This window comes from Vigna unguiculata, chromosome 8, assembly GCF_004118075.2.
Source record: "Vigna unguiculata cultivar IT97K-499-35 chromosome 8, ASM411807v1, whole genome shotgun sequence".
NCBI lineage: Eukaryota > Viridiplantae > Streptophyta > Magnoliopsida > Fabales > Fabaceae > Vigna > Vigna unguiculata.
In genome coordinates this window covers 10302500-10325456 of record NC_040286.1, presented here as the reverse complement: position 1 = coordinate 10325456, position 22957 = coordinate 10302500, and the positions used below count along the sequence as shown (strand labels likewise).

At 34.6% G+C, this 22957-nt stretch overlaps 1 protein-coding gene across 2 annotated transcripts; it reads left to right on the top strand.

The window, feature by feature from the left end:
• Positions 1 to 14494: 14494 nt before the first annotated feature.
• On the top strand, positions 14495 to 18660 carry LOC114194464 (GTPase-activating protein gyp7-like). 2 transcript variants are annotated; one of them, XM_028084702.1, is made up of 5 exons: positions 14495 to 14859; positions 16104 to 16239; positions 16327 to 16376; positions 16629 to 16682; positions 16849 to 18660. In XM_028084702.1, the coding sequence occupies exons 1-5, from the start codon at positions 14666 to 14668 to the stop codon at positions 18092 to 18094; spliced, it is 1680 nt and encodes a 559-aa protein (XP_027940503.1). In that variant the 5' UTR covers positions 14495 to 14665; the 3' UTR covers positions 18095 to 18660. The 2 variants fall into 2 exon arrangements, with proteins under 2 accessions (XP_027940503.1, XP_027940505.1); XM_028084704.1 differs by lacking the exon at positions 14495 to 14859 and adding an exon at positions 14895 to 15221.
• Positions 18661 to 22957: the final 4297 nt, after the last annotated feature.

The window sequence follows — 22957 nt, the reverse complement described above, 5'->3', positions numbered from 1 at the left end:
GTAGCTAAGGCATCTTCTAATTGATTATCCTCTCGAGGAATGTGATGGAATTCAATGAAATCAAAATACTCCACCAATTCCATGATATAAGCTCTATAGGGAATCAACTTCTGATCCATGGTCTCCCATTCTCCCCTTAGTTGATGGATAACCAACATTGAATCTCCATACATATTCAAAATTTTTTCCTTTGATTCAATTGCGACTTGGATGCCCATAACGCATGCTTCATATTCAACGATCTTGTTCGTGCAATTAAAACACAACCTTGTTGTCATCGGAATGTATTGGTTTTTTGGAGATATTAGTATTGCCCCTATACCATGTCCCATGACGTTAGAAGCTTTGTCGAATAATAATATCCATGTATTTCTGTTCTGATCTTCTTAATCACCTTCAAACAAGGCCATGATGTCCTCATTGGGAAATTCGGGTTACATCGACTGGTAATCGTTAACAGCTTGTTAGGCCAGATATTCAGCTAAAGCACTACCCTTGATGAATTTCTGAGTGACATACACAATGTTGTATTCTGACAATGGCATCTGCCATCGGGCTATCCTTACAGTGAGAGAAGGTTTTTCAAAAATATACTTTATATGGTCAGTCTTGGATATCAACTAGGTAGAATGACTCAGCATGTGTTGTCTTAGACGATGGGCAGCCCATGCCAATGCGTAACAAGTTCGCTCTAAAAACGAATATCGTTGTTCAAATTCTGTGAACTTCTTGCTCAGGTAGTATATGGCAAGCTCTCTTTTTCCAGTTTCGTCATGTTGACCCAACACACAACCCATTGACTCATCAAGTACAGTCACATATAGAATGAGTGGCTTCCCCGTTTTAAGTGGGTGTAACATTGGAGGATCTTGTAGATATTATTTAATTTTGTCAAAAGCAGCTTGACAATCTTCATTCCACTCAACAACCTGATTTTTACGCGCAATAGCCTGAATATTGGTTCATAGGTGGCAGTTAACTAGGAGATAAACCTAGTAATGCAGTTCAGTCTGCCCAAGAAACCCCACACCTCCTTTTCCGTACTGGGAACAAGCATTTCGATTATCGCACGCATCTTGTCGGGATCGACTTTTATCCCCTTTTGACTGACAACAAAACCCAACAACTTTACAGATTTCACACCGAATGTGCATTTAGCCGGGTTTAGTTTAAGTTTAAACTTCCTCAATCTCTCAAACAATTTCCTCAAGTTGAGGATGTGTTCTACTTCTGACTCAGACTTGATGATCATGTCATCTAAATAAACCTCAATTTCTTTGTGCATCATATCATGAAAAAGCGTCACCATGGCCCTTTAATAGGTTGCTCCAGCATTTTTAATTCTGAATGACATCACCTTATAGCAAAATGTTCCCCATAATGTGATAAATGTGGTCTTTTCCATATATTCATGTGCCATCTTGATCTGATTATATCCCGAGAAACCATCTATAAATGAAATAGTGAGAACCTAGTTGTATTATCCACTAATGTGTCGATGTGCGGTAACGGGAAGTTGTCTTTTGGACTCGCCCAGTTCAAATCTCAATAGTCAACGCACATTTGAACTTTACCATCCTTCTTAGGCACTGGTACAATATTTGCCACCCATTGAGGGTATTTTGCCACAGCTAAAAATCCAATGTCAAATTGTTTTTGCACTTCTTCTTTAATTTTTAATGACATTTCTGGTTTCATTCTTCTTAGCTTTTATCTGATTGGAGGACATTCCGGCTTGAGTAGAAGCTTATGTTGCACTATATCAGTATCTAAACCAGGCATGTCATTGTGCGACCAAGCAAACATATCCTTAAACTCCTTTAGCAACACACACAATTATTCTTTCATTTCTTTCTTCATACTAGTGCCAATTTTCACTTCTTTCTTCTCATCCCCCTCGCCTAGGTTAATTGTTTCGACATCTTCTTGATGGGGTTTTATTTCCTTATATTCTTGTTCCACTAATCTCACTAGTTCAAGGGAGGGTTCTGAATCACCTTCATAATCATCTTCCATATTATCGACAAGGTGCTCAAAATTAGGGATATCGACATTATTATTTTCAAAATATTCATTGTCATATCTACATTATTTGAATTTATAAAAAGGATAAATAAACAAAACACAGTGAAAAATACAAATAAAGATAATGAAGGTAGCAAATACAAATTGATTATCACGTTGAGCATAAAGGAAAGGGTGTCAGCCCGTTAAGTCATGAATCCTAAATCTCTGGGTAAAGCAGTAGGATTAATTAAAAATAATACACTTTAACCAAATTAAACATCACAAGTAGATCCAAAGTCTCCCAATTATTGAGTAGTGCATTTGGAGTGCAAGGCTGCATAAAACCCAAGCTATCAGGTTCATTTTCATCTTTGACAACTGCTATTTAGCTAGTGTTGATCCATCCGGCGCAGCGGAAGCTATCTTTGATGTCGCAAACACGAATCTTTCCTAACTCCAGTTCTTTTCTTTGGATTCGAGCCACATTGTGCTCTCTCCTTTCTTCCACCAACCTTCTCTTATCATCTCTAGTAGGCTTGTATCCAAGGTCGTATTTATTCTTTTTCTCGGTGACCTCTAAAGGATATGTCAATCATTGCTCGTACTTGCCTAGCCCTTTTCCGTACTTATATCCCTCTTTCAACATGACCTTGGCCGTCATAAGGGAAGTACGCAACAAGTGTGGGTTCATTGGAAAGGGCTCAACATAGGCATTACCCACAATTTCCAAATATTGGAAGGTTGTCTCGAAGGCTTCCTCTACTGCTTCAATATAGCGAGAAGATGAAGGCCCACTCACCAAAATATCTTCCTCCCCCGAAACAATCACTAATTTATCACCTACGTCATATTTTAACTTTTGGTGCAAGTTTGAAGGTACCACGCCCGCTGAGTGAATCCAAGGACGACCCAACAAGTAGCTGTATGCTGGAAGGATGTCCATCACTTGGAAAGTTATTTGAAAGATGTAAGACCCGTGAAATTTAATTAATTAATTAAATAATTAATTAATAAATGTGGTTAGTGGGAGCCTTTATGGCATTTAATTCTAACATGTATAATGTGGAAAAGTATTAGCTCAAGTGGTTGAGAGTACTTAATTGTGTGATAGGATTTAGGTTTGAGTCCTATGTATGCCATTTATGTGCTATTTAATTTATAATTATTTTTAATAATTATGCTTGATCATGTTGAGTGGTAATATAATTATAGAACTGTAAGAATTATCACGAAACATGAATTGGTTGAATGGTGGCTCATTGAATTGAACATTGGAATGGTTATGGGTTCGAACCTTGGTGGAACCAAATTAAACTTTCTTTTTGCCAAAATTTCCTTTGGCATGAAGGTGAAAGGGCAAGGAAGCCCTAGTAGCTAAGGGCGCTGAAAAACCATCATAGAAGTGCCATTGAATGACAATTAAACCCAATGTAATGATAATTTTCGTTTCGGGTCATTAAACCACCATTAAGGCTTGGTAATTAACCAATTAAGGGCATTGTGAGAGGGGAGAAAGGGTTCCGGAAGCTACCAAAACGTGAGTGTTGTAGAAAGGGTGTTTGAGTGCGTGCAAGGAGAGAAAAGTGAAAGTGAGAAGGTGTCTTGAAGGAGGAATCAAGATCTAAGGCCTATTAGGATCAAGGACTCAAAACTTTGCACACTTTTGGAGCAAGGAATCCAGGTTAGGGGAGCTAGAACCGTACCTTTAATTTTGTATTGTTGGATTGCATTAAATATATAATGATTGGGTGTTAATAATCTATCCAAACTGTATGAAAATTCACGTTTCTGGAAATTTTCTAGAAACCGCCTAGCGGGTAAAGAACTGTCGCCAAGCGACTCATCTGTATTGTGTGATTTTTGGGTTCCTAAAGAGGAACCGCCTGGTGGCATGTCCCTGGCCGCCAGGCGAGGAGTCCTGTACAACCCAGTTTTTTGGGTTTTTGTATGAAGGGCCTAGCGGAGATGATTTAATTTTTTGGAGGTGAACCTGACAAGGACTGACCTTGATCCTACGTATCTCACAGGGGAGAATCAAGGATCACATAGTTCCTAAAAAGAATTTTTGCTTGAAAATGTTGATGTTTTTGTATTTTGAAAAAATTTATGTTTTTCTTTGCGTTTTTGAACTATTTGAAAATAAGGGTGTCATGTAAGGCCCTATTCTTGTATAACCTTTAATAAAAAAGGGCTGCCCAAAATCTGATGGGCCAAAGAGCTGGCCCAAAGGATAAAGCTGATCCGTAGTTGCCCTAACGCTCCCACTCTCTCATTCTCACAGATTCAGCCGTCATCTCTTTCCCCTTTCACAGAAAGGTCTGCTAGGGTTAGGTTCCGGCCATCTTCAAGCTAGCTCGAAGCTGTTTCTTACTCCATGTAAGTACTGTTGCTAGCCCACACTCGTCTCCATTGTTCCTTTCCATTTTTCTAGTTAGGGTTTCCAAGTAACCCATCTTGTGCTTCTGTTTCTCTATCCTTTCAGCTCCTCCGTTCGTTCCTTGAGCTGTTGGGTTCTCACGCTTGCCTGCCAAAGTCCTCTTATTCCCTTTCCAGGTAAGGGAAGCTAAAACCCTCCAAATTGTATGAGATGTTTGTGGTTGTTGGTGTTGGTCTTGCGCTTGATTGCATTTTGAGCACTGTTATGGATGTATAAAATGATTGGGTCATTGTTTGGTATGCTATGTTGTCCGCTGCAGGAGAAAACAGTGGCGAGGATTGTTAAACTCGCCTAAGCGGGCATGTCTCGCCTAGGCGAGGTTAACAGGGGCTTGCCTAGGTTAACAGGGGCTCGCCCAGGCGACCCACTGTGATTTTGAGCGAGCGAGCATCTCGCCCAGGTGAGAGGGGTCTCGCCTAAGCGAGATCCTGCGTGTGCTTCTGCTCCCTTTTTTGAGCCCTCGCCTAGGCGAAGGGGGGGCTCGCCTGGGCGAGAACGTCTCGCCTGAGCGAGACCCTCCAACCTGAGCGAGGTGGTGGGCGAGGCAGTGCAATGCGTGATTGTTTTTCTTAGCTTTGTATGGATAATGCTTGCTTGGTTTTAAGTACTGTGTTAAAAGTTTGAGATGAATGAGTATGATTGAGTGATGCAAGTCATGAATTGTGAATAATGGGTTGATATGAGTTTAACATGAGATTGTAATGAAATGGTTGGTATTAAAGAGGCATGATAACGAGATGATTTGGAAATCCTTGGTGCATGGATGGTTTATGATGAGTTGAAATGAGTTGGGCCTGGAACATGAAAGGCGTTGGCTTTAAAGGTTGGTACGATTAACGTATGCATGCATGGTAAACATTATTTGGTCGCGTGATTATGTTTGGTCTGTGTCAGTGCTTAATTCCTTGGAGTCTCTAGGTGAGACTTTCAGGGTCGCGCTTCAGTGGTCGGGACGTAATTCCATGGCCCCTGTTAATGGGTGTCCATGGTGGTGTCCCATCTGTATAACTAGGTAAGGATTCAAGGTAAGGTTGCATCCTGACGCTCTAAGGGGTCAATTAGTCTCACCTAGAGCGGACTGACTCCTGTGGTGAGAGTAGCAGGAGGCTTGAAATTCATTAAGGTCTAACCTTGTGGTGAGGGAAAATTGATTCATTATAACACTTGTAACACATAGCTTGGGGGTGAGCAGCTCGGGGGTGAGCAGAGGTATCCACCACAAGTGCAAGCATCCGCTGAATCCGACCAAGTTATACGTATCCGGATGAGTCGAGTCGAGTCATAGTGTATTGATTGGAAAGTCATAACATGCTTGGGTGTTGTATGGATATTGAATGGTGAAAATATATATTTGACTGTATGATAAAAATGTTGTTGGCTCTAGCTTACCCTGTTGTTGTGTGGTTGTCTTGTATGTGGTTCTTCTTTCTTGCGATGATCATCAATTTGATTGATGAGAGTAGATGGGCGAGGTTCTCATGGTCAGCAAGGAAATGGCGATTCCGCTGCTTAGCCATCGGGGCTGGATTTTTATTTTCTTCATGGTTTTCGTTAGGGCTATGGCCCATGTATTGTCTTACGCCTTCCTACTCTATTCTCTTTTGTTAGACTTGTATCTGGTTTCCCGTTGGCATCGTGGGGTGCCCAGGTTGTAGGGGTTGTGTTAAGGACCCCAGGACTACACTATAGTACTATTTTGTGTGATGCTTCCTTTAATTTCACGTAATAATTAAATGGGACGTTACATGTCACATGACGCGAGCGGTCGGACAAACACTAAAAGAAAAAAAAAAGAGAGATTATTTTTGGTATTTTTGAAAATGAGTGTCATACGGTGGGGCGACCGGACAAACACAATAAAATGAAAGAGAACATTTTTTTACTTTTAGATTTTTTTTTCTATTTTTTATAATTTTTATAATTTTCAAATATAGTTTTTTAAAAAAAACATGTGTACAAAAGATGGGACAAAAATAAAATGAAGTTAAAAAAATAAAAATAAAAATAAAAAAAAATGCAAAAAGGGTGTAGGCATAAAACACAATGGGGTGCAATGAGTAAAAATATGAAAATAAAGTAAACATACAAGAAGGGTGTAAACTATGAAAATTGAGGTGCAGCCAGCAAACATAGTCAGACCCAAAACATGACCAACAAAAAACACGGAGTGCGAGATTAACAATTATGGTGGTGCACGAAGTAAAACATGAAACAAGTGTAGCAAGGGTGCAAGGTTAGTAAACATCAGGGGGTACTCGCAACATAAAATTAAAACAGAGGTGTGAGATAAAGAAAAAGGGGGTTCGCAAAGTAAAACATGAAACAAGTGTAGTAGGGGTGCGAGGTTAGTAAAAATCAAGGGTACTCACAGCATAAAATTAAAACAGGGGTGCACAAAGTAAAACATGCAACAAGTGTGGCAGGGGTGCGAGCTTAGTAAACATCAAGGGGTGCTTGGAGCATAAAATTAAAATAAGGGTGCGAGATAAAGAAAAAATGGATTGTCATTTCAGAGGGAGTGAACTGATGGTGGAAGAGAGCGTGAATGGAGGGTTGTTTGATGTTGGTAGTGGCTGGTAATGGGTTCCTAAACAAGGATTGATAATGTAAAAGGGTATGGGATGATTTTTTTTATGCGGGTGTTGTATGGTAGTTGTTATTCGATAATGGAGAAATAAGAAAAAACTTGTGCTCTGTTCTTTCTTGTTTTTACGTAGGTACACAGACGAGAATAAACAAAATAAACAATAGACTTAACTATGCTCAACTCAAATCATCTCGAATTCATACATTCGTAAACATTAGTATCAAGTCATAGTAACAAAAGCTAAGAAGAAGTTAAGAACACTTACCTTGAAGATAAAACTCATTGCATTAACAACTTTGCTTCCGTTTTCAGTTTTGACTCATTCTCCCTATCTGATTTCTGGTGCCTTCTCTTCTCCTCCGTAATGAAAAAATCCCCCGTTTTTTTCATCAATCTTCCCCTTTTCTTATGTAATTGTCTCTTTTTGTTCTGTTCACTTTTTCTCTACCCGTTCCAATCTCGATATGTGGGATAAGGCTGAGAGCAAATGTTGCTTCTTGCTCCTTCAACCATCATGACCATGGCCAACTAGCTACCACACGTAATTCTCAATACAAAAACAATGACGGCATAACTGATGCACCTCTGAACATCTTTCAACTAGCCAATAGTAAAAAGATATAGGTGTGGTCTAAAAAGATATAGGTCAATTTAAAAAGGGATAGGTCTGTTCTAAAAAGGCATAGGTTTGTTCTAAAGAGGCATAGGTCTGCTGATAACAAAGATCTTACGTAACCTCTAGCTTTCCTACTTCTTCTTTTCTTTTTCTTCTCTTTTTTTGTTGTTTTTTCCTTTTGTTTTGTTTTGTTTTTCTTTTTTTTATTAAACTAGAATGAGAGACGTAAAACAAAATGGAACTATAATAAAAAAAGAAAACAAAAATAAATAAATAAATAAATAAAAAGCATAAATAAATAAATAAAATGAAAAAACAAAATTAAATTAAATTAAAAAAAATGATAATAATAATAATAATAAATAAATAAAATAAACATAAATATTTATTCTTTCTCAAACCAAAACATATTTTTTACCTTTTTATTTTATTAATTATTTATTTATTTTTCTCAATTGAACTTTTAATTAACTTGTTTCTATTATTATTTTTATCATTGTTATCCGCACGAAATTGAGTGTTGATCCAATTTAATTAAAAATTTTAGAATTTAGTATTTTCATTAACTTTTATGATTTCTTTCAATTTCTCGTAATCATTTTCATTATTTTGATGCCTTTTCATTTTATATTGTTTGAAGCACTCGAGTTTTCTTTATTTTACTAAATTCTAGTTTATTAAATATTCCTTATCTTGTTTCAATTTATTTATTACACTTTTGTTTTATAATTATATAAAAAATTTAAAAAAAGTTCTAGTTGTTAAAATTTTCATTATTTTGTTTTAATTTATTTTATCACTATTTTGTTGTATAATCCCTAATTCATTGTCAAACAAACCCCATTTTCTTTACTATTTTTTAGAGATAATGATGTTTAGTAATGAGTACATTCCTACAATTTGTCTTGTGAGATTCGACATGAGTTAGTTATATTGCATTAAGCTTAGTTAACTTGTTAAATTTTGATCAATATTTTTTGCAACCAAAATGTTGTTTTCACCCTTCAATCCCTTACTACGTCCACAAAATTTTCTTCTTCTCTATCCTCTCCTTTCTCTACAATTTTCTTCTTTTTCATTTAACCTTTTTAGCTTAGGGAACGCTAGTGCAATTAGAGATTAACCCATGAAGACAATATCAAAGAAATGGGTAAAGTGAATAAATATATGTTGGCTCAACGCCGACACAATTGCTCATCGTAAAGCCACACTTATACCACCTCCCTTCACGCGATCTCTATGCTTCCCTCACTCCTATTTGCAACACTCCATGAACTTGTTGCCCGAGCTATTCCTACCCAATGTGAGGAGGTTGAGAGACAAAGGGGTAATGAGTATATGGTTAAGGAATTAAACCTAGCTGCTCTTTAGAATAACTTCTCTTTGAATCAATGTACATCTATTAAAAGTGAAGTTGATGATGGAGGGAGGTTTTGGAAACACTAGAAGAAAGAAATAATGTTGAGGAGGATATGAGGTACAGGGTTTGTGCAGCGCTTGAAAGAAACGAAGGGAGAATGAATTTGATTTACAATTTTTTAATAAAAGGTTAATGAGGGGTAAAATAAACAAAGATCGTATTTCGACACCAACTTTTTACTCACTTTTTAGACCACCGTGGCATTTTAAAAAACATTTTTTTTATTTTTTTAAGTGTTGACTGAGTGATGTTATCCATGGTGGCAGAACGAAAATTTCAAATGTTTCATTTTAGGGTACCGTCTTCCTTTGGGAATTCAAAGCATTGGCATATTCTTTGAGTGTGGCTTATAGTTTCCCTTGTTTGAATGTGGTTTCCTTTTCCTTCTTTACCATTTGTGTTGGATTTGGGTTCTTGTGGTGTCGCTCTAATGTTTGGTTCTTTGTTTGTTGGCTTCGTTTGTTATTGTGGGCGTCATTGTCTTGGTTGATTGTGAGTGTGTTTGTTTGTTCATTTCATAGTGTTGGCGCTTCCTTCCATGATTGAAGTCCATTTCAGCATTTACAAGTAAAATACATATAGCCACATTTTGTTTGTGATAAATATTTTTCATTTCTTAAATATGGTTAGATTTATTTCATTGGTGGTTTCATATTTTGGGGCTGGTTTGGGATTGATTTTGTCATTTCACTGTGTACACATTTGGCCAATGTTTTGCACAAATTTTTGGTGGACAACTTAAGTCGTGCCTATTTGGTATTTAGGCAGCGGGAGATTTGCCTAAGTGGTTCAAATTTTTTATTCTATGGTTTTTTGTTGTCACCACCAATCTGACCTAATATGACGCAAACAATATTTCTTTGTGCAGGAAGAACTATAACATGTTAAGCAAAAAATATGTGTTTGATTGGATACTAGATGAAGACAATTTCCTCAGGGAAGGACTGCTTCAAGACTTAGATTTATTTGTTAGAAGTTAATAATTGACATTGTTATTTATTGGACCGTACTAATGTAGAAGGTAGACAATGTGTAGGATGAACAAGATTTAAAGTTATGTTGTAATGAATTCTATTTGATGTATAATAAAAAAAAGGTTTCAATATCTGGTTTGACTTTATATTTTTTTAATTGGAACAAAGTTTACAAAAACTGTAAAAAAAACCTTTCCCTGGTTATTGACCTATGTGGTCTACATATGTGTCATATCTTGTTCGCTAATTTTATTTCGAAAATAGTAAGCCTATTCAAGTACTTTGGTGGGCATATTTATCGACTGTAATGAAATTGGTGGTGGATAGGAACTACAAGTACAAGTCACTGATACTTTAAAGAAAATTTTAATGTAACAACGTTACAAAAAGTCATTCCCATCTCCCCACTTATTTAAACATGTGAAACACTTATCTATCATATTTGTTCTGGCTTTTGTTTTATAAAACACTCAGCCTATTGAAGCAGTTAGGGTTCATAGGTAGAGAATTGTAATGGAATTGGTGGTGGATAACAAGTACAAGTCATTTGTTGTTTTAAAGAAAACTTTAATGTAACGTTTCAATTTATTGTACAAAAAATCCTTCTTTGTTCCACACTTATTTACACATGTGCAACACTTATCTATCAGATATGTTTTGGCTTTTTCTTTGGAAAATATTCATCCTAATGAAGCAGTTATGGTTCATAGATAATGGATTGTAATGACATTGGTGGTGGATAACAAGTACAAGTCAACACCTTTACTCATTATTCTTATACTTTAAACGCCAACGACAACCAACACAATAGAAAGGAGAATCATAGAATTGCAATGCCAACAACAACCAACAGAAGGGAGAATAATAGAGTCGAAGGTATGCTCCGTTCACATATCAAGGAAAAATGAAAACAACGAATGCTAACCTAGGTTTTTCTTGGGCTTCCTTCAATTCGAATGAACACAAAGGTATGATTGTTTCACACATAATGGACAGACGAACACAACGGAGGATCGTGAAGGCTGAATGAACACATAGAAGGATCATACCTAGATTTTTCCTCTACTTCCTTCGATTTGAAACCTACCCAAGTAAACATATCCCATTTTCGTTCTGCCACCAATAACAATGCACATAGTCAACACTTAAAAATAATAAAGAAAAATTCATTTTCAAAAGTGAGTTAAAAATTGGTGTAAAAAATACCAATTTTGTAAAATAAAATAAGTATATTAAGTAGGGATGGCAACGGGACGGGACGGGGACGGGTTTCGCTATCCCATACCCATCCCCGCATAAAAAATTCATCTCCATCCCCATCCCCATACCCAAACCCAACGGGTATCAAACTTTTTTCCCATCCCCATCCCCACCGGGTAACGGGTATAATCTCGTACCCATACCCGTACCCGTGTTCTAACTACTTCAATATTAATTTTTATAAAAGAAAAAAAATTACGGTAAAGAAAACATAATATTATGAAATATTCAATATTAGGAGGATTTTCTTCGATGTCAAATACCTTAAAATAAATTATAATTGTTTACATTTTATATTAGAATACCAAATAAAATTTCATGTGAACCAAAACATTTATTAAATTTGCAAACTACAACATTGATGAACTTAGTTGATAAAATTAAAAAATATTTCAAAAAAATATAAAAGGAAAACAAATATTCAAATTAAAATATATTTTAAATGTTTGTTTACTTCAATTTTTTAAATTCTAATGAATCTCTTTTTTATACACTAATAAAAGTTATAATATATCACTTGATCAAAATGACACAAAGAACAAATAATAAACATAATAATAAAAGGAAAAAAAATATTCAAATTAAAATATATTTTAAATGTTTGTTTACTTCAATTTTTTAAATTATAATAAATCTCTTTTTTATACACTAATAAAAGTTATAATACATCACTTGATCAAAATGACACAAAGAACAAATAATAAACATAATAATAAAATTTTGACATAGATTTTGTATCTTTTGAACTTCAATATATGTTGGATAGTGACAAAAAAATATTCATAGCAATTACATTAAATTTTTATATTGTAGTAAATAAAAGTTATTTATACAATTAAAGTGAAAAAAATTACAGTATGATTAATAGTGAGTTATAAAATAACAAATAATTAGATAGAATATATCGAAATATTATTCTACATGATGAAAATAAACAATAAATAAAAATATTAAAAAACTAACAAATGTGTGTTTTAGAAATAATTTGAGAGACTATCGAAAGAAATCGCACAAAGGAAATCAAATGTATAATTAAGGTATGATAAAATGAAAAATACATTAGAGAACTAATTATTAAATTACGTTTGAAGTGGTTAAAATTAAATAGAAATATCATTAGTAACAAAAAAATTTGTCATTAAATTACAAATAAATTAGTAATTAAATTGGTCACTAAATCAAGTATCGATTCGATCATTGAATCAGTCACTAATTTAGTCATTGATTCAGACAATAAATCAACTACTACCACCAATGACGAAAAATAGTGACTGATATGGGTTACTGACTAAATCAGTCACCATTTCATGTTTTTCGTGTAGTGAATTATCATATACTATTCCTAAATATCATTATATATATATATATATATATATATATATATATATATATAAAATTTTAAGCACTTCAAACAGAATTGAAAGTGAAAAAATTACATTATGATTAACAATGAGTTATAAAATAAAAAATAATTAGATAGAATATATCGAAATATTATTCTAATTGATAAAAATAAAAACAATAAATAAAAATATTAAAAAACTAACAAATGTGTGTTTTAGAAATAATTTGAGAGACTATCGAAAAAAATCACACAAAGGAAATCAAATGTATAACTAAGGTATGATAAGATGAAAAATATCTTAGAGAACTAAGAAAACTTTTCAAATATCAACATATATACTTAATGGTTGAAAAATAACGAAAATTATTTCAATGAAACAAAAGAGTTCTTCAAATTAAACAAAAATTAATAATAATAATAATAATAATAAGTAAAGAATTTTTTTTATATTATCTTAAATTGAGAGTATAAACATTCTCATGTGAAAGGAAAATTTATAATAAATAAAAATATTAAAAAATAATATAAATATTCAAATGTGAGGCATAATATTTTTTTTTATTAACATACATCATTTTAACATAATTACATAAAGGTTATGATAAGATAAAAAATATATTGGAGATGAGAATGAGTTTCATGACAAATGAAATAATTAAAAGAAAAAAAAATAGAAAATATATATACTCTCAATTTAAGATATATATATATATATATATATATATATATATATATATATATATATATATATATATATATATATATAGGAGTTACTTAATTAATTGTGAATATTTTAATAATTTAAACGAGAATGAAGATATGGCGGGTACGGGTATTATGACGGGTATATGTACATCCCCATACCCATCCCCATACCCAACTGAAAAAGTCGGGGATTCCCCATACCCATACCCATACCCAGTCAATGCGGGGATTCCCCGTCAAAACGGGGACGGGTTCGGACAATACCCACGAGGACGGGTTTATTTGCCATCTCTAATATTAAGTTCTTTTGGAAATGCAAGAGGAAAAAAGGGAGGTGCAGGATAAAATACTTAGGAGAAATCAAGTCCAACAATGTTGTTGGGCCTTATCTAATTTTACCTAATACTTGAATTTAAAATCTCTCTCAAAATAAATTATAATATTTTTCTAAAGGAATAAAACAATAAGGTAAACAAACTTACATGTTAAAGTGTCCCATAATCTTTTAATGAATAAAATAAAATCATACATAATAAATTGATCTCATCTATTCACACATGATACTAGGATTCTACATATTGGTTGTTAAATCCTAATGCCAGCCTCCAAAATACATTATTCTCTTATATGCCGATCTATTATATCATAATTTAATACTTGAATTATAATTTTTATTAATGTTATTTTTACATCAACTAAATGAAATTCCTACTGTTCCAACATAAATAAATAAGAGAGCAGTGAATGAAAATAAACATTAGTTGACTTAAAAATAAAAATTTCATACTGTGAAAAACAAAAATATAACAAAAGTAGTTTTAGAGTATTTAATTTAAAAAAAGAATTAACATAATATTCTTCACTGTTAATATTATTATTATTATTATTATTATTATTATTATTATTAAAACATGCACATAGTTAATCGAAATTGATAAAAAATGATAATAAAATAATCCGTTAAGGATATCCAATGATTAAGTTTTTATAAACCAAATGATTTGGCCTACGGTGAAAATACCATTTTAGTCCTCTGAATAGCACCGTTTTTGGATTTTTGGCCACATAAAGCATTTCTATCCGTATTTTTTATTATACATGCACTGTTCTCGGATTATATTTTTTCTCCAATAGTCTTCCATCCGAGTTCGTTTTACCTTCGCCCATGCCTTTTCTGGCAGATGAAGAAAAAGTGAAAAACAAAAACAAAAGAAAAGCAAACAGAACCTGGCTTTGGCGAAGTGGAAGAGAGAAAGGGTCTCGTAGAAAGGGCATTGCCGTAATTTCCCAAGCGACCCTCTCTCTTTCTTCCCCATGTTCCCATCCAACCACTTGAACACCAACACCATCAACAGCAACAGCGACACCACCTTTCTCTCCGTCGGTGGCGGTGGCAAGTGCAAGTTCTGGTTAATGGCCGCCGTGGCCTCGCCCTCTACTCCGGCGGTGCTTTTCACCGCTCTCGCCGGCGTCGCCATCGTCGCCGTGATTTTCTACGGCGCCAGTAGGTAAAACAGAAAATTTTTAGAAAATCAAATTAGAGCGTCCAAAACCCTAACTCCGATTCGTTCCACTTAGCCGAAGGGAAAAAAGCTTCTATGTGTATATATACATATAATTATATTTGTTCAAAAGATAGCAAGTATTGTTATTATTGTAATTATTATTATAGATTATAGATGAATCCTCGTGGACGAAGCCACAATCCATCTTCGAATTCGTCTCCTCCTCCTTCACCTTCTCCTAATTCTAATTCTTCTTCTTCATCATCCTCTTCTTCAACGTCGTCGTCTTGGACCCCTTTGCGTTCGGTTCTATTCGTTGTTTCCTCTTCCTCACCGGCTTCTTCTTCTCGTTCTCCCTTCCATCGGTGAGTTCCTCTCTCCCTTTCCTCTCTCTCTCTCTCTCTCTCCAATTTCATTTCTTTCTCTTACAGCTCTGAACGGTGTGTTTCGACTCACATTCTTCAATTGCTCTGTGTTTGTTATTTCCTGCCAGATCTCTGTTTCTCCGCATTCCCTAATTTTTTCCCCTCACCTTTTCATACACTAGAACATGTTATTCGAAATTGAAGCTCCTTTCCTTTATCCTGATCCATTTTAAATCAATCAACCAGATCAAGCTATGATTGCATTCGTGGATTCATGTGATAAGTTTCATTTTACAACAATTTATGCATTCATTTTTTCTTTTTCTATATCTTCACATCAACATAGGCTCCTCCCTTAAATAATATGAACTAAAAAATTTAGAATAGAAAAGGCTGAGTTAACACTAAATTGAGTTGCTAGTGAATTATAGGCCGAGGTTTGTACTTAGTAGTGTTGAAAGAACATAACTGATGCGAAACCTGATTTGTTTCTTTTTTTTCTTATGCAAGTGGAAAGAGGAATAATAATAGTGTGCAAGTTGGATTCATCTACAACTATATACATTTATGTGTTCTCATTCCTTACTCAAAACTCAACACGAATGTTTTCCTTGTAGAATTGTAGTTTGTGACATGCTAAAACTTGGCATGCTTTTTCAACCTCTTCACTGGGGAAAAAAAACCACAACTACTTGTAGAAGTTGTCGTTTCATGCTAGTGTACTGTTGTTTACTTGTGGAACAATGTCTTTCTATGCATTTTATCTTTTGGGATACAGTTGTATGTGCATTTTTCTGCAACTCTCGTTACTTTCATGATTAGTTGGCTCCTTATCCTCTATTCTCTAACCTGCAAGTAGTAATTAATTACCCCATGTTTTAGGGGCCGGCTTAAATCACCATGGTCACAAAGGAGAAGAAAACACGCTCTGTCATCTCACCAATGGAAATCCTTGTTTACAGAAGATGGTAAATTCTATGATGGTGGAAATAAGTTCCTGAAAAGAGTGCGCAGTGGAGTGAGTTTACCTATTCTTTTTATTGCACAGAATTATGTTTTATGAACTTATTTTTAGAATTAATTACATTGTTAATTTTTTATGCAGGGTGTTGATCCCAGTATTAGGGCTGAGGTTTGGCCATTCTTGCTTGGAGTGTAAGCTATTCATTTCTAGATGATAGTAGATCTTTACTACTTATTTACTTACATGATGAATTGTAATTATCTTTAAAATAATAGCTCTGCCTGGTTTTCTTCCCCATGTGTGCATTTGGAAGGAGAATGATTCATTGTTATTTCTTTCTTCCGGAATACTGGAATTTGATCATTTTCTTTTTCATCATGTATATATTTGAAATTTATTCATATAAAATTTGTACAACTTCTGATTATACTTTAAACATGCAGGTATGACTTAGGCAGCAACAAGGCCGAAAGAGATGTTATAAAAACTCAAAATAGGTGGGAATGCAAGTTCTATCTCCAAATGTTTGATTCTTTTTATTGCTTGTGCTCAATCCATCATGTATTGTTAGACTTAAAATGTATATTTTTTGGATTTTTACCTTCCTGAGAGGGGTGTTAGTGTTAACATCATTTTAATTTTATTCCATATCTTTATACACAGAAAGCAGTATGAAAAACTCCGCAGACAATGTCGGAAACTCATCAAGCAAAGTGATGAGAGAAATAAGTTAAATGAAGTTGGTGAAATCAGCTTTGAGGGAGATGGTAAACGTCTGTCTCAAGATTCTAGTTCTGCCAGTTCTGATGATGCAGCCAGTGCTAGGGAATCTCTTTCTAGTGAGGATAGAAGCCCTGATGTTGAGCATTCCGACGATCTGTCCAGTGCCCTGTTGGAAGGAGAAGATGTTCCTAATGTGAATAACGCTGATGCCTCTACATTGGATACTGATTTCTCTGATTCGGACTCCTCTGAAGGTCCTGAAGTAATTCAGGCAGTTCCTTCTGATGATGTTAAGGAACAAGACAATCCAGACAAAGCTTCCCAAGAAGTATCTTCTGCCACAAAAGCAAAAACCCCATCAAAGGCACCATCCAATGAAGATTTTTCCACCTGGCAACGAATTATCCGACTTGATGCAGTACGTGCCAATGCTGAATGGATGTCATGTTACCCATCTCAAGCCTCAGTATCAGACAGTAGGGCCCGTCGAAGTGCTGAGGCTGTTGGCTTGAAGGACTATGGTCACCTAGAGCCTGGCAGAATCTTCCATGCTGCTCGACTAGTTGCTATTCTTGAAGCATATGCCCTATATGACTCTGACATTGGCTACTGTCAAGGTATGAGTGACCTGCTATCTCCTATAGTTAGTGTTATATCAGAGGATCATGAGGCTTTCTGGTGTTTTGTTGGATTCATGAAGAAGGCACGGCAAAATTTTAGGCTTGATGAAGTGGGTATTCGCAGGCAACTGGATTTAGTCGCAAAAATAATCAAGTTTAAGGATGGCCACCTTTTTAGGCATTTGGAAAAGCTTGAGGCTGAGGATTGTTTTTTTGTCTATAGAATGGTGGTGGTAATGTTTCGAAGGGAATTGACATTTGAACAGACCCTGTGCCTATGGGAAGTGATGTGGGCAGATCAAGCGGCAATAAGGGCAGGTATTGGGAAATCTGCGTGGAGCAGAATTAGGCAGCGTGCTCCACCAACAGAAGATTTATTACTTTATGCAATAGCAGCTTCGGTGTTGCAGAGAAGGAAATTGATCATTGAGAAGTACAGCAGCATGGACGAGATCATTAAGGAATGCAATAGTATGTCTGGTCATCTTGATGTTTGGAAACTGCTTGATGATGCACATAACTTGGTGGTCATCCTGCATGACAAAGTAGAGACATCATTCTCATGACTCCAATAAAACACTCTACTTTTCATTGTTATGGTAAAAGAATTATCTTAGGATGCCGGATTTCTCCTCTTCATCTAAAATAAGCACCGGAGCTGCAAGAGCTTTTGCACTACTCTGAGTTCTGCTGCTTAAACATGTCACTGCTTATTTGCTTCATTTTGTGTCGATAACGGTGGCTAATGTGTGGATGGTTTCTTCAAATGGGAATGTTGTCTTTTTTTTATTGGAGTCGGAGATCTTTCCTTCTTGGGCTCTGCCAACATCCGTGCCATCTGAATATCTTCGAACCATTCTTCCCCTTCGTCTCGATGGTTGGTTTTCGAAGGTTAAGTGACTAGTTCAAATTCTTAAACGGTTAAGTGACTTAACTGGTCTTTAGATTCAACGACATCATTTAGCGTTTGATTGGATTAGTAACTATTAGTTTGAGTTTTCCTCGGAATCAATTAATTGTGGTCTTAATTTTTTTTTTAGGATAATAACATGTTAAAAGTGTAATGTTGGAAGACACGCTTCTCTAAAACATTTTTGTAACAGTTGGAAAAGTTCATTTTTATAATTTCTTATCAGTTCTGAAGAACCCTAGCTACCTTTTTCTTTTTTTTTCTTTTTTTTTTTTTTAAATTTACCTTTCATTTTGAAAATGGCTGCAATTTTTTATTTGCCCTCTACTAAGAACTGTTTTTTTATATGTTGGGAATTCTTGGCTGGATTACTAGTATAATCTCGTAAAAATTTAATTTTAAAATTGCGAGAGTAATTGCTTTATATTTTGTAGTTTTTTATTATTAGTTTAATCTTTAAATGTAGTTATTATCTATTATTATATTAAATTTTACAAAAAGGTTAAATGTAAAAGGGGTAAAAGAAGAGACTATTGGTATACCTGTTATGTTTCATTATTGTATAAGAGAGTGCCACCAATTAAGGCAGGAAAAAGAATACAGATATTTATTCATGCAAAGAAATCAAAATCAAAAAAGAAAAAGACTAACACCTCTTTCAAGTTGGAAGGATTGAAAGGCATATGACAAACATTCTAAGCTTGCATAGAAGAAAAAGAATGGTTCAACAACAACCGGAGATTTGGCGTAGAGAGTAGTAATCTATTTCAACGTGCTTAGTTCTTTTAAGAAATGAGATTAGAAACAATTTGAACCACAAACTTATTATCATAGTAAAGAATTATAAGAATTGCAACGGAAGGATTAGTGCTATGGAGAATTTGGAGAAGCTATTATACACTATTTTTTGCATTTCCATAAGATAATAGAGTTTTCCAAGAAGAAAGGTTTGAAAGAAACCTTCTAGTGTTAATGCGTGATCGCCAGAATCATTGAAACCTCAGAGGTTCAGATCATTTGAGACAAAATAATAACCACTATTCAAATGATTTTTTTTTTTTATCTATCTGAGAATTTGAAATGTTGCTTGATGATGCTATGTAGTTGGAGCATTCAAAAACTCACTAAGAAAATAATAGCATATGTGATATTAATTAGGTCTAGTATGTGAGGTAAATCAATTTATCAATAAGCCTTCTATAAATGGTAGCAACAAAAAGAGGAGTTCAGTTCTTGTGAGGTTTGAAAGTATGCTCTACGGAAATGTTGGAAGACTTGGCAACTAAAAGCCAATTTTATATCCTAGTAAGGTAAGAGCATATTTCGTTTGAACTCTTTCTTTTTTTTCATATTACAACTTCTAGACTAAGGAGGAAGTATTTCAAATCACCCAAATCCTATAACATCCCATTTTTTTAGCAATCTAAAACAACTAATAAAATAGGATATTTTATCCTAATGTTCAAAATAGATAATCATGTGTATATATTAATACAATCTTATAAACAATAGGACCTTCTGTCACTCTCACCATATAACACATTCTACTATATTTGAGTGTGAATGTTCATTAGAGTATCAGGATACCTCCTACTGCCTACCCTATGTCAATGCATACACTAACAAAATCAAGTACTAATCCTCCTTAGATCAACATCAACCATTCTCAACTCATTTTCACATAAGCAATCTCATATTACATTTCATATATTTATCTTATAGAAATTAATCATACTAGATACCTTCATACATATCAAAAATAGCAAATAGTAAAACAGGAGAATTCAGCGCTCAGCGCTAGGTTCCAACGCTCAGCGCCATTTGCCTTGCATTTTTCAGCGCTTAGCGCCAATTCCACCACTCAGCGCCCGTACCTAAAATCACTTCCAGACCTGCAAAGGTCTCAGCGCTCAAGCACCACTCGGCTAGCGCTCAATGCCAAACTTCTCGCACTTTTCAGCGCTCAATGTCAGATTCTGACACTTAGCGCCACACTAAAAAAAGAAAGCACCAAAGGTTTTGGTTTTTCTTGAGAAATCTGCTACTTGTTTTCATGACTCTAAATGGTACTTCCATTATAGATTTTGGTCCAAAAATAGTTCTAACCCAAGGAAGGTAATACCAATTAGAGTTATGACTCAAGAATCCATCTTTCTCAATTTACCCCAAATTCAAACAATACATTCACATCTCAATTCATTCAAAACACCAATCAATTCACCAATTCACAATAGTCAGGCTATCAATTCTAAATTATACCACAATTGTACCAAATAAAATCATCAGCTAATCAATTATTAGCTTCCCTTACTTGTTATCCTACTTAAACAACTTTACGAATGCCAAACACCTCTAACTCCATAGGATGTTCTATTTATACATAGAAACATCACAAGAACAATCAGGACATATTGTTATGATCACTAGTCAACAGAGACTCATACTGATGAATAAAACGATGCATGCAAGCGGAAGAGAGCTCACATGCAACAGAAAACAGAAATCGACCAAAAAAGAAGGCGGAAACTCAACTTACGCGAACGAAGAAACTAATTGGTCCAATTTGAAGAGCTCGTCGTGAGGATCACTCCTACGGTTTCAGATCTTCAATCAGGCGAATAGAGGGGGATAACTTCTAGAGAGAAGTTAGAGAACTTTAGAAAAGTGGTTTCTAGAGAGAGTGAGTTTTAAAATAATGAAAATCTTTTATAACAATTCTATTTATAATAAAACCTTTTAATATTAAAATATTCGAGTCTCACTATTTTTAAACCACTACTAGTCTTAGAATATCATTTTCTAGGGTTTTACAGATCCTTAATATCAAATTTTGTCGTTTTTTTTTACTATTTATTTATTTATGCTAAGTTTGAACATATGAGAAGCAAAACATCAACATAACATAGGTGAGAATTGAAAGTGAATCCTTGACTCATTTATTTGGTGGCAATAGAACACTCACACTTGGGTTGTGTGAAACAAGATTTGCATATAAAGTTGACACAACTTTGTATTATTGATTTGCTTAGCACAAATTTTGTAACTTGCAAACATGATTGAGAGAAGGAACAATAATCCTTTGGAGGAGGTTACATGCAAACTTCCTCATCGAAGTTTCTGTGTAAAATGGTTATATTGACATCTAAATGTTTAAGGCGTCCTAGGAGAAGACTAATAATAATGATTTTAATTATAGGGTTAAAAGTTTCAAGATAATAAAATCCATGTACTTGAGTGAATCCACCAATTTGGCTTTATGCCTTTCTACAGTATCATTGGCATGTAATTTGGTTTTAAAAGTCCACTTACAATTGATTGGTTGTTTTCTAGAGGGTAAAATGGTAGCAATCCAACTTTTATTTACTTGTAATTCTATTTTAATGGCTTCTCTTCAATACTACATATGATTTCTTATTTTCAAATGGTTAACTTAGGTGAGGTTGAAATGCTAAGAGTGAAGTTTTTGTAGTTTGGGGGAAGATATTAGTAGGATAGATGATTGGATATAGGCAGGGCTGGCTCAAGGCCTTGTTAGTTTTGAAATGGTGATTTAAGACAAGAAGGGGGGTTGAATTGGCTATTTAAAAGTTTTTCAAAAGCTTAAAACTCTTTTCAATTGAATCAAATAGACTGGAAAGTGAGGGTATAAAAGCAGCGGACCAGTACACTTTCAATTAGTGAAAAAATAAAACAGTAGACTAATTTGTTCTTGAAATATGAAATAGTCGATTAAAAAGACAAATTTGTCCGCTAAAATACTAGGAATTTATGTAGAATACAGAATTCCCAGATTTAACTCAAACAACAATCTTTTACATACAAGACTTGTTCCAATCAATGTTTTTAACTATTATACCGCCTCAAATTACATAAGAACGCATTAAAACACAGCAAAGAGTGGATTACTTGATTTTCTTGAGACTTTAAAGTGATTCAAAGTGAGTGAGAAGAAATAAAGAGAATTGCACAGTTGTTTTTATACTGGTTCACTCAATCACAGAGCTACATCCAGTTTTCCAGGACAACCTGAGTCTGGTTTCTACTGTATTCAAAAGTTTTACAAATCAAACACCAAGATTAGACTTTTGAACAAAAAAACCACACAATATTTTTTACTCACACAAAAATCTAGACAACTACCCTGCAAGATTCATACTTATAGGCCTGAAATCACATCAGGCAACCAACCAGAGGCACAAGAACATCCAAACCTGATGGTGGTTGTCCCTAGCCAACCATACATGTGTTCTTCAAGCTACTCATAATCCAAAAAGCCTCCAAGATCAACCACGATCTTCAAACTTCACGTTGCAGCTGTGTATTACAGAGAGAGAGAGAGAGAGAGAGAGAGAGAGTTTTCCATAAAAGAATGACAAGATTTCGTGCTCAAAAAATCATAAACTTACTTTTGCTCTAGAAAACACAACATATATAGTTTGGTTTAAGTGAAATCAGTTAATTGAATTTTCCATACAATCAGCTGATTTCACTTGACTTAAGTGAAATCAGTCGATTGAAA

What these genes read in the sequence shown, in the direction of transcription:
- LOC114194464 (XM_028084702.1), top strand. Translation starts at nt 14,666, where the DNA reads ATGTTCCCATCCAACCACTTGAACACCAACACCATCAACAGCAACAGC. An exon ending in TGAAAAGAGTGCGCAGTGGA is followed by an intron (nt 16,240 to 16,326) that starts GTGAGTTTACCT and finishes TTTTTTATGCAG; the next exon opens with GGTGTTGATCCCAGTATTAG. An exon ending in GTTATAAAAACTCAAAATAG is followed by an intron (nt 16,683 to 16,848) that starts GTGGGAATGCAA and finishes CTTTATACACAG; the next exon opens with AAAGCAGTATGAAAAACTCC.